Raw genomic sequence first — 15,225 nt, forward strand, 5'->3', positions numbered from 1 at the left:
TGGACCCAGGGTATATGCATGGGTCACCAATAATACAGCAAGTTTTATTGTAAACTATTAAGAAAGAATTCCCAGGGCCAGATTACCCAATAAGCAAGGTATGCACGGGTCCAATTTTACCTTCCCATCAATCTGCAGTGCACAGTTTCATCTGTCCCCCACCACATATGGTGAAACTCATGTGAAATTGCTCACCACAGATTAGCAAGTAAATACAATAAACCCATGGATACCTTGCTCAATGCAAACTGGTGCATACCATGCTTACTGGTTAATCTGCCCCTGAGAATACCTGTAATACATAGTTGGTTGTTGTTAGTTGCTCTCAAGTCATCTCTGACACATGGTGACCTTATGTATAACAACTAAATGTGGCCAGTCCTGTGCCATCCTCATGATTGTTGGTATGTTTGAGTCCACTGTTGCAGCCATTGTGTCAGTACATCTCATTGAAGGTTTTCTTTGTTTTTGCTGACCCTCTGCATAAAGAGCTTATATAAAAATACAAGGATACTACCTGAGTATACAACTAAGCCATGGATATCAAGACAGGTCACATAAGAAGAGGAACAATTTTCAACCTCCCTAATAATAATAGCAACCCTATAGGACAGAGAAGAACTGCCCCATAGGGTTTCCAAGGAGCGGCTGGTGGATTTGAACTGCCGACCTTTTGGTTAGCAGCCATAGCTCCTAACCACTGCACTACCAGGATTCCCCCTAATAATTACAGAAGTGTATTTATGAAATAATAAGTACAAAAGTAATATACGCTATAATTATGTTTATGTAAAATATGTATGTAGAGAAAAAGAATAAAAGAAAGTTTGGTTGTTTAATAATAGATAAATAAAAATCAAATTGTTATTCGCATGGAATGGAGTTGAATGTTTCCTTATAATGCTATGTATAGGAAGTGGGATTTGCAAAGTAAACTACGCATTGTATAAAAGTTTCTTTGCAAAAAGAAGTAGCTAAAATAAATCATACAGAGTCATTATAGTTTGATAAAGGTATACTGGAAAGAAAATTTTGAGCTTTATTTACCCATAATTAAAGATTATGGGTGAGGCTAAAGCAAGAAACTAAAATCCATGACATGGTGTACATTTGTAATGTTTCTGTTCAGAGTAAACCCAAAGCACTGACTTCAGTTATGGTCCAAAATATGTGAGATTCAAGCTTGTATTTAAAATATCCCATTTGTAACTCTTTTGTGACATTTTATTAATAATGTGAGCTTAAAACCTGCTGTGCATTTCTAAATTCTGGTGTCTTTGGAATGTTTTCATAAATGTAACTATTTTAACTGTCATGAAGGTTTTGTCTCATCTGCCTGTATTGAAAGGAGAATTTTCTCTAATGCTCTGACTTGAAGAAACCCAAGCTTTCTGCTCCTTAAACTAACTTGATCCTTATACAATGGTAGTATATGCAATAGAAGTGAACTAAATAAAATAGGATGAAACTAGATCAGCAGGACAAAGAAAGATCATTTGATTGCATATTGTAAACAAGTTTGCTCCCTTTTTCAACTTTGATTCTATTATTGAATAGATGCTTTGAAAGTTATTTCAGGGCTTTGAAATATATTTTAGAGAAGAACACAAGAATGCTTTGCTCCTCAGAGTAAAGTCTGTGGCCATGACCCTCTCCATAGTCAATGACAGCTTCCTACTCAGCATTAGGCACATAACCTTGATAAAATTCTGAGCAGAATTTTTTAAATCAAAGACATTGCAAAATCAATGATATCTAACCTCTTAAACAGTTTTTCATCTTTTCTTTCATATGAAGCAAAGCCCACAGCTATACCATCTACACAAGGAAGCGATGCTAAGCCAAAAGAAGAGCATTACTACGGCATGTTGTGTTGTAAATTCCGGAAGTTGCCTCTGACAGATTACTTAAAGCGAATCAGACTTTCAAGAAGCATAGATTCATACACAGGTACCAACAAAGGGTGGACTATCTCAATGGAAGGAGTGGCTGACACCAAGAATCAAAGTCCCAGGTGGCTTCTATTTGCCTAGTCCACATTCTAAACCTATCTAGAAAGCGGAATTTAAACTATATGATAAGCAAAGGATCATTTGCCCCACTCTAGTGAGCACGAGAGAGAAAATGCTACTGCCCGTTTTTAAAAGGCAGTCCAGGGCTTGTCCTACCATTAATTACCTTTGAAAAAAAGGCATCAAAGCACTCAGCAATAATTACACTGACACCAAAAAGAAAATTTATATATTATATGTATGTATATTATAATACATAACGTCTGTCTTCTTCCGTGGATTCGCACTGTTAATGATTCTAATTCAACAAATCCCTCCTGCTGCCTCCCTTGGGCAGAGGAAGGCTGTGGGTGAAGGGGCAGACACTACGTCATTAACTGATTTTCTGCCCTCCCCACCTCAGCACCAATTCCATGGAACTCTTCCCTTCAGGCAAAATGTGACCCTTCTCCCACCTGCTCTGGGAGATCCTGCAGCTTAACTACTGATGAGCAAGAGACCAGTTGCTGCAATGATGCCTGAGAAGCTTGCCTCTGGCTTTTCTTGTGTTTACCCTTTCCTGACTTGAATAGTGCAGTGGCCTTTGAGAACAAACACAGAGTGGCCACTTCTAGGAGACAGAAAGGATGCTTTCCAGTTTTAGACGAGTTGAGAAGATCACTTACCATCCCTTTTACAGCCCAATGCCTCTGCTCAAGAGGCAAAAGCCTTGAGCATTTAATAGAACTTCTTGTAGCATTTTGCTTATTTCCAGAAGGTAGTACCCCCACTTTATCAAAGTAAGCAAGAGAATTCTTTTAATGTTTGTTACTTGCCAGTTAGATGACTATGGTTGCTGCTTTTCTAGATCGATTCTATCTCCTGTGGCTCCTGCTTGTCACCATTGCCTATAACTGGAACTGCTGGCTTATCCCACTGCGCCTTGTCTTTCCATATCAAACACCGGACAACACACACTACTGGTTTATTATAGACATCGTATGTGATATCATCTACTTTTGTGACATGCTATTAGTCCAGCCCAGACTCCAGTTTATAAGAGGAGGAGAAATAATAGTAAGTAGGGCTGGGGAGAAGTAGAAATTGACAAATGAATAATATCGGGTTGTACTACAAAAAAGTACTAACAAAATTGTTTTGCTTAATGTTTCACTGCCTGCCTCTGCATATGTGGGTCTTTAACCACAGGAAATCCTCAGTAATAATAATAACAACAACTACACTGAGTGCTCACTATATGCTGGGGACAATGCATCTCTCTGTGCCTTAGTTCCCTCGTCTTTAAAATGGGAATAACAATATACCTTTCTTATAATATTAATTAAATGAGTCGACTTGTATAAAATCCCTGTAACTGTGTCTGGAGCATAGAAAAAAAAAAAAAAAAACCAAACCCATTGCTGTCGAGTCAACTCCAGCTCATAGCAACCCTCTAGGACAGAGTGGAACTGCCCCATAGGGTGTCTAACGCTGTAATGTTTACAGAAACAGACTGCCGCATCTTGGTCTTGATGAGCAGCTAGTGAGTTCAAACCACCCACCTTTCCATTAGCAGCCGAGGGCTTAACCACCACGCCACCAGGGCTCCTTGGAGCACAGTAAATGCGTATTAAATGTTAGCCATCATTCTTATGGAGCCCTGGTTTGAACTCACCAGCCACTCCATAGGATAAAAATGTGGCAGTCTGCTTCTGTAAAGATTACAGCCTTGGAACCCTATGGGGCAGTTCTACTCTGTCATATAAGGTAGCTAGGAGTCAGAATTGACTCAACGGTATCAGCCCTCATTCTTAAACTAGTTAATTTATTTATAAGGTCTCACTTAATCCTTTCAATTCCTATGAGGAATTAAGGAATATGGAGTCCCTGGGTGGTGCAAAGGGTTAAGTGCTAGACTACTACTGAAAGGTTGGCAGTTCAAACACACCTATAGGTGCCTCCAAAGACAGGCCTGGTGATTTGCTTCTGAAAGATCACAGGCTTGAAAGGCTTATGGAGCAAGTTCTACTCGGCATACATGGGGTTGCCATGACTACATGGCAACTAACAACAGCAACAACAACGTGAGGAATATATTCTTACTAGGCCCCCACTTAAAGATGAGGAAATTGACATTTGGAGAGGGAAGGGGAGGTGATTTTCTCAAGGCACAAAGCTAGAAAAACAGCAGAGTCAAGATTCAAACCCAAGTCTGTCTGATTCCAAAACCCATGCTCACAACAACTACGCTATGCTAGTTCAGTCGGTATTTCTGAATTTTGGTAATACTTGAGGATACAAAGATAATGCCAAATCTGAAATGTCAAAACTGTAAACATACTTTAAGTAAATAATATATATTTTATCAATGCAAAAAAGGATAAAGAATTTAATGTAATATTCTTGTAGTAATCAAACCTCAGTCTACCAAGCAGTTGTTTCCCTACACATTACAGACTGTCATTTACCTCAATATTTTTTAAATAAGGCAGGTATTATTTTGTTCATTAGCATTTACTCAGTCTTCTCAAGTGGCAGCCTGGTGTTGTCAGAAAGCACTAGGCTCTTAATTTTGTAGGGCACAGACTGCGTCTTGTCATTATATAGTCGGCACCAAGCACTGTGCCTACACATAGCACAGAATTCAAGTCCAAGATTTTAGACTTGGAAACTTTGGGAAAAATTAGCTCAAAAAGAAGAGCAAAGGTGTCATAAATCTTTTAGTCAGTATAGACTCTCTGCACTGTCCAATATGGTGGCAACTAGCCACATGTGTCCATTCAAATTTAAATTTTAATAAATTAAAATTAAATAGCATAAAAAAACTCAGGTTCCTCAGTCACACTATCCATATTTCCAGTGCTCAACAACACACGACTAGTGCCTATTATATTGGACAGCACGGATGATTTCCATTATTGCAAAAAGTACAGTCAGACAGTGCTGTAAGAGAATGAGAGAACAATAAACCATCAAGACCCATCAAGACAGCTAAACTATAAAGAGGAAGCCACACAAGCTGCAGCCGTGTGCAAATCACAAACACACAGAACACCACCATGGCTTGGTCTGGTTTTTTAATTATATGGTACCTACTGGTGTCTTTTTTTCATTCTCCACTTTCCAGATTCATCCCATTTCTCATGATCAAATGCAAGAGCCTACCTCAGAAACTACTAGCATTCTTGCCCTTAGGAAAAATTGTCTTCTGGATTTATTCTCTGTGTCAAGGGGATTTCATAGCTAATCCAATCAATCAACGACAGAAACAAAAACACATATTTCATAATACCAGTATAGCCTGTACCCCTCTGCCCCTTCCCCAGTCAACTAGAAGGATGCTTCCTTTCCAACAGATGTCCACTGTGACAATCGTCTTTACAAGACCCAGCAAGGGCTTCACAGAATATGTACTTCAATGTCACAGTAGAAGAAGCAAGTGACCGAGTCTATGGCACCTTAGGTTTATGCATATTTTTGGATAAGAAAAGTAGGCTTCTTAATCTCCTGAATATTTTCTTTAGAATATTTTTAGATTATCGAACATCTGGAAATCGGCAGTTTGGGTTATTTTTTCTTTCAGAAATATATTTGAAATCTTTCCTAGAAAGAAATTTTAAAGCCAAGAGACAAAACTCTGGTAAAAATCTATTCAAAAAATTCCTGTGTGGACTTCAGAGCATTAGTTAACTCACTAGCTGTATCCCCAGAGCTCACTGGCAGCTTGATGAATGATGATGATGGCGTACAAATAAGAAGTAAACAACAAGAAAAAAAAGAGCCCTAATTTCCACCTCCATTAAATGCACAAGGGGGTAGAAAATCAATGTTTGACAAGTGGCAAATGACAAAATCAGTAAGGGGAGACTTCTATTTTCAATTTTCTAAGAGGTCTTTGCACATAATAGAGTGTTAAAACCAAGAAAAATAACCAATAAAAACACACTCAATGGGCTCTATTTAAAATGCATCATCATGAGCTACAAATATAAAGCAGGAACTAATTGCTTTGTTTGTTCAAAAGAAGCTTAATGGTTTCTTTAATTTAGAGTAGGTTTTTTTAGCCTTTAAACATGATTACATTTGGTAAGAAGACTATACAAGTCGAGTACTCAACCTGAAGGTCTCTCTACATTTGGCTATCCATGCTACCTTTGGTGTGCACCACCAAGTTTTCGTTCATTTATTCAGCAAACATTTATTAAATACCTATAGTTGCCAGGGCTGGATGATGGAAACATCAATTCCCAAAGGTGCTGAAGGAAGATAGACAAGTAAAAGATAAGAGATTTTTCCAACTGAGGTGCTAAAGGCTACACTAGAGTGAATCAGGAGGGTTTACAAGTTTTCCACATATTTATTTACAATATCTTCCTCTGAAAATGGTGCTACATAAACAGCGTAATTTTGAACCAAGGACCAGTAAATTCCTCTACGGACAGGAGAAATAGAATTAGAAATGACAGTGGGGTTTATTTAGATATGAGATACTCACACCCACAATCCTTTGCTAAACTTACTTACCAATCATAATGATCCATGGAAATAAATGCTCAGCACCATCTCCTGACAGTCAGGCCTTCCATAATAGTTACTGCTTTCAGCACTTAATCCCCTCAGTCTATGATCTGACCTGAAGAAAATTAACCTTCCCATTCTCTATGCTCCATACACTTTACTCATACAGCTGTTATGTGATTTCATTGAATAATGATTAGGCTAATTATGATATAGTAGAAACAAACATATCAGGATCGAATTCCATCTCTGAAATTAGCTAACAGTATTGCTTAAAGAAAATAAATTTACCCTTTCATGAAGACAGTATTCTTCATCCTTAAGATGGGAATCGAAGTACCCATCTCATAACCCTACTGTGACGATTAAATGAGACAGTGTGTACACCTTGTTCAGAGTCCGGGTGATGAGTAAATTGTTAAATGAATGAATGTTCACACAGTTATTAACTTCTCTCTCTTGTTTCCTAGCTGTATATGTAACTATCTTTCTTATCAGATATGAAGTTTCTTGAGAGTAGGTAGAGTATTTGATTCATTTTCTGACCTATTCTAGGAATTCAGACAGTAGATAATCAAGAAATGTGTGAAGGAATGAATGACTTTCAATCTTGGTTTAAGGATTCCTTTTCTTGGAATAATTATTTAATATCTATTATAGTTGATCTGTTGATAGCATTTACTTCCTGTCAGAATGTATCTTATACTGTTTCAGACCATAGTACTATCTTTGAAACACTTCTATCTGTACTTTGGAAAATTAAGAAGTTTCTATGGGTCGTGTATCAGAAAAGGTGAATAATAAGTAAATACAATACCTGGGTAGAGCTTCTTTAAAAACTATTTGTTGGAAAAGGATTTAGGTGTGATTAGCATATCCTTCCTAAAGTAAGATTCCCCTGAGGAAATGTTGCCTGCACAATGAAGAGGTTTAAAAGAGAGAATAAAATGGGATGACATTTTAAAAATAAGTACCTAATTGTTACCAGTAAGCACGCTGATCCTCATAAGGCTAATTATGCCCAATTTATTTAATGCTCCAAAGAAGTGGGATTTTAAAATCACTAGATGGCACTTTCATTTAATCTAGCAGGTTTTAGTATCATTTACATTTATTCAATCATAGGATCATAGAAAACACTAAAAGTAAAGGGATAAACGTGCTAAAATCATTCTCCCTAGATGGGGGAGGGGGTAATCTTTTTTTTAATTTTTTTTTTATTATTGTACTTTAGATGAAGGTTTGCAGAACAAACTAGCTTCTCATTAAACAATTAGTACATATATTGTTTTGTGACATTGGTTGCTAACCCCACGACATGTCAACACTCTCCCTTCTCGACCTTGAGTTTCCTATTACCAGCTTTCCTGTCTCCTCCAGCCTTCTAGTCCTTGCCCCTGGGCTGGTGTACCCATTTAGTCTCATTTTGTTTTATGGGCCTGTCTAAACTTTGGCTGAAGGGTGAACCTCAGGAGTGACTTCATTACTGAGCTAAAAGGGTGTCCAGGGGACATACTCCCTGGGTTTCTGCAGTCTCTGTCAGGCCAGTAAATCTGGTCTTTTTTTGTGAGTTAGAATTTTGTTCTACATTTTTTTCCAGCTCTGTTTGGGACCCTCTTTTATGATCCCTGTCACAGCAGTCGGTAGTGGTAGCCAGGCGCCATCTAGTTGTGCTGGACTCAGTCTGGTGGAGGCTGTGGTAGTTGTGGTGATAATCTTTTAACTTAACTGCTTAGCACTTGAAATGTTATCTATTGGTCCTGTATAAGCTTTGAAGGAGCTGACTGATTTTGCTCAAGCTTGGTACATGACCTATAAGGGTATCAACTTAGACCCGTATCTAGTCTACCTGTGGCTCAGTAAGCCATTTTGCTTCACAGGAAATCATTAAATGAGCACATCTTATACATTTTCTAATATATTTCCATAAAATTTAGTACGTGTATATGGGTAAAAGTTACAGGGAAAAAAAAGTGGGGGAAACGGGAGTTGGGAAGTTTGCAATACTAAAAACTTCTGACCTCGGACAGCCTTGACGACTGCTAGAAGATGCTGCTGCCATGTGTCGAGGTTCCAACACTTTGGTCAATTAATAAATAGTACAAAGAAAATTGCTCCCTTCCTGTAACCGAAACATAGGAATCTAGGTACGATATTAGTATTAATTCTTTTAGATTCGAATATTAACAAATGCCTCGCTATTCCTCTATCACTTACCATACATTTACTGAGCGCCTGCTACATGTTAGACACTGTGTTAGAAATGAGAAACAGAGGACAAAGACATGAATTGTACCCTCTCAAGTAGTTCTCACTAAGAAGGACAGACAGACAAAAGACAAATGTTGAGATTTTGTGATGTGAGTCATGAAAGAAGTGAGCCCAGGGTGTTACGGGGCTCAGAGAAAACAATGTGAGAGAGGGGACTCCTGAGCCAAGTCTTGATGAATGAGTTGGAGTTATCTGCACCTCTCCACTCCCACAGAAGGCAGAACATATGTTCCAAGCACTAGGAACAGCATGGCAAAGACATCAAGGTGAGGCTGTGATGCGTTTGAGGAACTGCTGTAACAGCATGGCTGTGGCATCCTGCAGGAAGAGAGTGAGAGAAAATAGAGCCTTGTATACCATGAAAGAGAGCTTGAATACTTTTTTCTTAAAGTCATGCAGAGTCATTGTAGGATTTAATGTAAATCAGTTCGTTAAATGACCTCATTTAGAGAATCACTCTGGCTGCCATTGTAGAATGGATGAAGGGGAGCAAAACTGAAGGCAGGGACACCAGTGCTAAAAGGAGAGAATGAACATGAGAAAATTTTAGGAAGAAGAATTGGTAGAACATGGTTGCTGGCTGGATGAGGGCAGAGGGTGAATGAGCGGTTGTAGGATCACCGGCCAGTGTAGATGAAGATGCTCATAGCCAAAATGGAACCAACAGGAGGAAAAGGAGCATGGTTAGGTTTAGGGGGAATGGAGAATGATGATAAATTCAAGTCTGGTGCAGGTTACATTTGAGATGACTGAAACTTCTACGTGAAGAACACAAAGGGGAGTTGTTTGCACAGATCAACAGCCTGGAAAGTGATCTTAGGTGGAGGTACAGATTTGGTAGTATCAACATATACGGTGAACTTTAAAACTATGAAACTTGGTGAGATTTCCTAGGAAGCAAGTATAAAAAGAAAAGAGAATAGAGTTGAATCCTGGGTAATATGACTTTTAAATGGCTATTCTAAAAGTCCAAGAAAGACACAGAAAACTAGGACCTGAAGAAGTAAGGTAAACCAGAAGAGAGTGGTGTCATAGATTCGTTGGAAAGAGAAAGTTTCAAGGACAAAGTTGTCAAAAAATTTTCAAGTACTTCAAAATTTTTAATTCATTTCTTCATTCCTTCCCTCATTCATTGATCTATTCATTCATTCAGTAAGTATTTACTGAGCTCTTAATAAGTTCCAGGCACTATGGTAGGCAATAGTTATATACAGTGCTAACCAAAATCAACTTTGTCCCTGCCCTTGATAGATTATCATTTAATGGGTTAGGGAGGTTTTAAATAAATGACTCAAGAAATAATATGTGTAATTCCAAAATATGGTCAGTGCCATAAAAGAAGTAAACAGAATGCTAAAGACCAAAAGAATCCCTGGGTGTGCTAATCAGATGGTTACTGGTAGCCTCAGTACTGGTAGTCTTGATGGAGTAAAGAGAACTGGCAGAAGCCAAATTGGCACCAAATTGCCATGGGTTGAGGAATAAATATGAGGGAAAGATGTGGGAAAAAGCAATAAGCAATGTAGGCAACTCTCTTGAGAAGGTTGACCATAGCAAACAACGGGGCAATAACAAAAAGAAAACAAACCAAGGGAAGGTTTTGGATTTTTTTTTGTTTGTTTTTGTTTTTTAAAACATGAGAGGATGGAGCATGTTTATAGGCTGAGGGGAAGGAACCAGTACAAAGAAATGGTTGCAAATATAGAGAATAAAAGTGAGAATTATTTAATTGATGAATAGCTAAAATTAATATAAAATATATTCCAGGTGGATCTAAATGAGCTAAAGAGATACTACAGGAGTTCCACAAAATTTCAGGTAGGTGTCTTACAAACAATTTCAAAAATGTTCAAGTAATCCATTACCAGTTTGACTTTAATTTCCATCTACAGATTTCTGTAAGCAAATTCTCTCTCTTCCAGAATCACAAATTTATAATAAAGTTCATACAGAGGAAGTTTTGTTAGACAAAGGAAGGCCTGAAGTTTTTGTTTCTCAATAATTACATGATACACTTCCTTATATGTGCAAATGTATAATTCAACATATGGGTCTGTATTCAGCAGAACAAAATGATTTAGTACCTATATTTAAATTCTGACTTAAAAGCAGTTTACTCTGTCTTATTCACAGAGAATTCTAACCTCTAATTCATGTAGCATGATGAAATTAAAAAAAAAAAAAAAACAAATCCGTTGCCGTTGAGTCGATTCCGACTCATAGCAATCCTATAGGACAGAGTAGAACTGCTCTATAAAACTGTTTCTACTCTGGTTGGTTTCTTGTCCATATAAACTAAATAAAAAATAGGAAAAAAGCAATTATTCAGGTAACATGATATCTTTCTTTCCTCAAATAATGATATATTGTTCTTATAGCCCATAGTTATTTATAAAGTACTTTTTAATCTTTTATTTGGCCCTTGTAACTCTGTGAAATAAGCAGAGATTTGGCTTACCCAGTGTTACCCAATCTGTATAAATGAACATCAGCCTCTCACTTCAGGGACATTTTTAGTGCTTAAAATTTTGTTAAAAGATATAAATCTGGATTTAGGTCCCAAACTGTCCCAATTGTCAGTCTACAATCATTAAAATAGCTTTTAGTTTTTTTAAATCTCCAACTTACTTTCTTTGTAAAAAACTGCTACTTGATATTCATAAAACATCAACACTATTTTGATGAACTCTACAAAGAGGATGAATGTTCTTTGTAAATGCCACAAAGCTTATTCCAAACTCTTAATCACATTCTTGAGTTTGAATAAGGGCTGAATTAATTTCTATACTTAATTTTTGTTTATAAATGTAAAATTTTACATTTATTCAACTACCATCACACCTTCTTTTGAATTCCCTTACTGCCTTCTGCCTGTCTTAAGGTACTTACAGTTATTTTTGTGCTTCATTGTCTCACTATTAGACTGTAAACTTGTGGACAGAAACAGTGTCTTACTCCAATTCCAACACCAACATTCTTTGCAAAGTGCCTTGTACAGTGCTGGTCAATATTTACTCAATTCAATTTTCTACAATTCAGTGAGAAATAAATCATCTCTAGCTATATGGCAATGTGCTAATTTCAAACATGACTGAAGACTCTCAGCAGTGAGAAGTCCAGCGGAGAGTTGAGCAATTGGTTGAACAGCAAGTAAAAAGAATGATACAATCTGAGCCAGTAAATGTGGATTCTGGCGTAGCACTAAACCAGTCAACAGCTCTGTGCTCTTGCTTTCTTATTTGTAAGGTATTATTTTAGTAACTGCTCTGTACACCTCTCAACTTCTTGTAAGTATCAATATCTGTAAGGTAAAATCAATGAGGTTTTATTATATGCTCCAATTTCTAAACCAATACTTACAACAAGGAATTTTTTTATAATACTTAATCTGGTAAATTTAAACTAAAAGTTCCCTTCTATTCAATAGCTTTAAAATTCTGTTACACAATTAATTATCTCAACTCTCCATTTCATATGTGTGGCTTTACACAAAGCCCTTACCTGCTCTTAATTGTCTTAAGCTATCTTAGGCACTGCATTATTTTATCTTACATAATTTTGATTGTTATCATTGTAATTAGGAACATATAAAAGTGTGATGTCATTTTACAATTACTATCATAATAGAGGGCTAGAATAATTTATATATGGATAAATAAATATATATGTAATTTTAGCTATAATAATACTTATACCTTCTCCCATCAGAGCTGTTAATTACAGCCATGCACCTCATAACATCCGTTTGGGCAACGTGGGACTGCACATATGTCTGTGGTCCCATAAGGTTTGTTTTTTTGTTTTTTTTTTTTTTTAAAGGCAAAGCAGCTCTTCGTTTGTTTATTATTTCTCCCTAATGGTTTTAAAGACCCGAAACCCAGACTCTTGCAGCACTGCGCCAGGTCGGATACAGGCAGGTGAGGCAGGGTACATGGCTCTGGGCACGTGCCCTTGGGCTTTGTCCCGTAGGCAGGCGGGTGGTAGGGGATGTGGCGGCCCGGAGGCGGGCGGAAGAGCGGGCAGGCCTGGGCGCGCCCGGCTGCCTTCTCGCCGGCTTCCTCCCAAAGGCCTAGCGGGGCCTAGCGGGGCAGACCCGCTTCTGAATATTCAGCAGCTAAAAGCTGAAGTTACCTAAAGGCAAAGAGACTTGTCTCCCAGGGGAAGTAAGCAAGCAGCCTACACCCCCACCCCCAATGGCCACACACATCGGCTAGCTCTGGCCACCCCTCGTTGGAATTGGAGCCCACTGGCATTCAGAGGGGGCAGCGGGATACGGCGGGGTACGGGATGGAACAGCAGGGACACAAGCAGCTGCTTCCTGATGCCCACATCCCTCTGTGCCAAGATGGGGCCCGAGAGGCCAAGAAGGTGGCTCGTCTTGGCTTTAGAATCTTGAGGCCAGGACTCTAGCCTTATCGTACTGAATGACATCGTATCCCAAGCTTCTCTCTTCAGCGTGCTGCCCCTCCCTGCCTGTCCGGACTCACACCCGACCGCCTTCAAGTGGGGCCCAATTCCTAGAGGGCTCCAACTCGCCAAGGCCTGCACGACCAGACACAGCGCAAACGGAAGCCGTCCCCACCAGCTGCTCTAGCCTCCTCATTGCATCATCCAGTCTGGTTAAACCCTTCCAGGCCCACAAGTGCGCTGATGGTTCATGGGGGAGCAAGCCGACCGCACAGTCCCAGATCTCTGACTGTGAGAGGCAACCCCTGAACCCCAGGTCACAGTCTGTGTGGACGCAGCTGCCTTACCTGGCTTAGGAAGGTAGCTGTTCCTCCATGATCTCCGACCAGCCCGAGGCGGTACCCCGGAGGCCCCATCCTACAGTCCAGGCCTGCAAAGCTCCTCCCCTGGAGACGGCAGTCATCTCTTAACATGTGGGCTCCAGAGTTCGATTGCCATCCTGGCTGTGGGAGATGCTGGAGCCACCCTTCATCTTGAATCCTTTCTGGAGCGGTCAGGTGGAAATCAATAAACAAAGGACACCCAGCAGCAACGAGGATAACTGAAAGCGAGCTCCCATAAGGTTTTAATATAACAGGCTTTACTGAGTTGCAACCACGGGCTGTACATAAGTAGGACATTGGTAACGCAGGGACTGCCTGTATATAACATGGTGTTAGCACAACGCCCAATTCGCATAAGGTTCTGTTTCGCAGAACGTATTGTGGACTATAAGCAACGCATGCCCGTTATTGTGAAAGGAACTGATTTCATTACTTTCCTCTCTTTTAGCTTGCACAGTCTCTGGTAGATACTTTCACAGCAGTTTACTGGTAGCAAATTGTCCAAAAGTAAATTTCAGTAGACACAGTTAAGGAGTGTAGATCAACCACCAGCAATATAATCAGCCCTAAGCACTGGGAAAATTGTCTGAAACATAAAAATATATCACTGCAATGAATATGCAATGGTTTCAAATAAAATCAAGGATGGGTTTGATTTTCAAGCCAAGAGCCTCGTGTTTGAAACACTATTAAAATCTATTTTAACATTAGCAACCATGCTGTCATTGAAGGTTATGTGACAATGCCACAAAAATTCCAGCAAATGCAGTGCCTAGGGAGAGATCAGATGAATGAAGGTTAAATGCCTACATTGGAAATAGGCTACAATGTTGTTATTAGTTGCCATGGGGTTGGCTCTTACTCGTGACAACCTTGTGTATAATAGAACTACATGTTGCCTGGTCCTGTGCCTTCTTCATAATCTTTATATGTTTGAGCCCATTGTTGAGGCTACTGTGCAATCCATCTCATTGAGAGTTTTCCTCATTACACTGAGGCTGCAATAGTGCTCTTGTTTTCATGGTGCTAATATGCCTTTCAGTGGCACCGTAGATATTTAACTGATCACAATTTTGGATTAAACAACAGATAATTCAGAGTGACAGGTCAACTTGTATATGTCAGTATAAATCCATCCATGCCCATAAAAGTATATAAACACAAGATAATTCTGAAATGTGCTCTTCCAACAGTTGGATCTCATATCAGTAATACCATTTGATGTTTTCTACCTCTTCTTTGGGTTTAATCCAATATTTAGAACAAATAGGATATTAAAGGTAAGAATTATATTTAACTGTTTTTTCTTATAATAATAAAAATCTTGGAATGATTTAAACTATCCTAAAGTTACCAATATTCTTAGTTTTTCCAAACTGTCCTCCATTTCTCTGCTCTCATCAGTGCTATGAATTCTAAAAAAATGAATGAAGAAAAAATATCATTGCTTCTACCGACAGGCGTTGGTACTAGTTTTTATACTGTATCTCACATTGGTATTATTATCATCAAAGATAGAAATGCTTTTGTACCTCTAAATACTGTTACGATTTCAAAAGAATCTTTTATAATATTAAGTTTTTTTTCCTTTTTATCACACAGTTACGGAATGCCTCGAATATTGGTTATAAAATGAGAGAGTTAGATTAGATGAC

General features: G+C 38.6%; 1 protein-coding gene across 1 annotated transcript in view; it reads left to right on the plus strand.

The window, feature by feature from the left end:
* The window catches only part of CNGB3 (cyclic nucleotide gated channel subunit beta 3), a 218,399-nt gene that overhangs the window by 97,912 nt on the left and 105,262 nt on the right, over nt 1–15,225 (plus strand). The window contains exons 5-8 of the mRNA XM_004370790.2: nt 1,798–1,950; nt 2,860–3,068; nt 10,548–10,598; nt 14,764–14,850. Of these exons, the coding sequence (XP_004370847.1) occupies nt 1,798–1,950; nt 2,860–3,068; nt 10,548–10,598; nt 14,764–14,850 (500 nt within the window). The remainder of the gene's footprint in view (nt 1–1,797; nt 1,951–2,859; nt 3,069–10,547; nt 10,599–14,763; nt 14,851–15,225) is intronic.

This window comes from Trichechus manatus, unplaced genomic scaffold (assembly GCF_000243295.1).
Source record: "Trichechus manatus latirostris isolate Lorelei unplaced genomic scaffold, TriManLat1.0 scaffold00009, whole genome shotgun sequence".
Classification (NCBI taxonomy): Eukaryota; Metazoa; Chordata; class Mammalia; order Sirenia; family Trichechidae; genus Trichechus; species Trichechus manatus.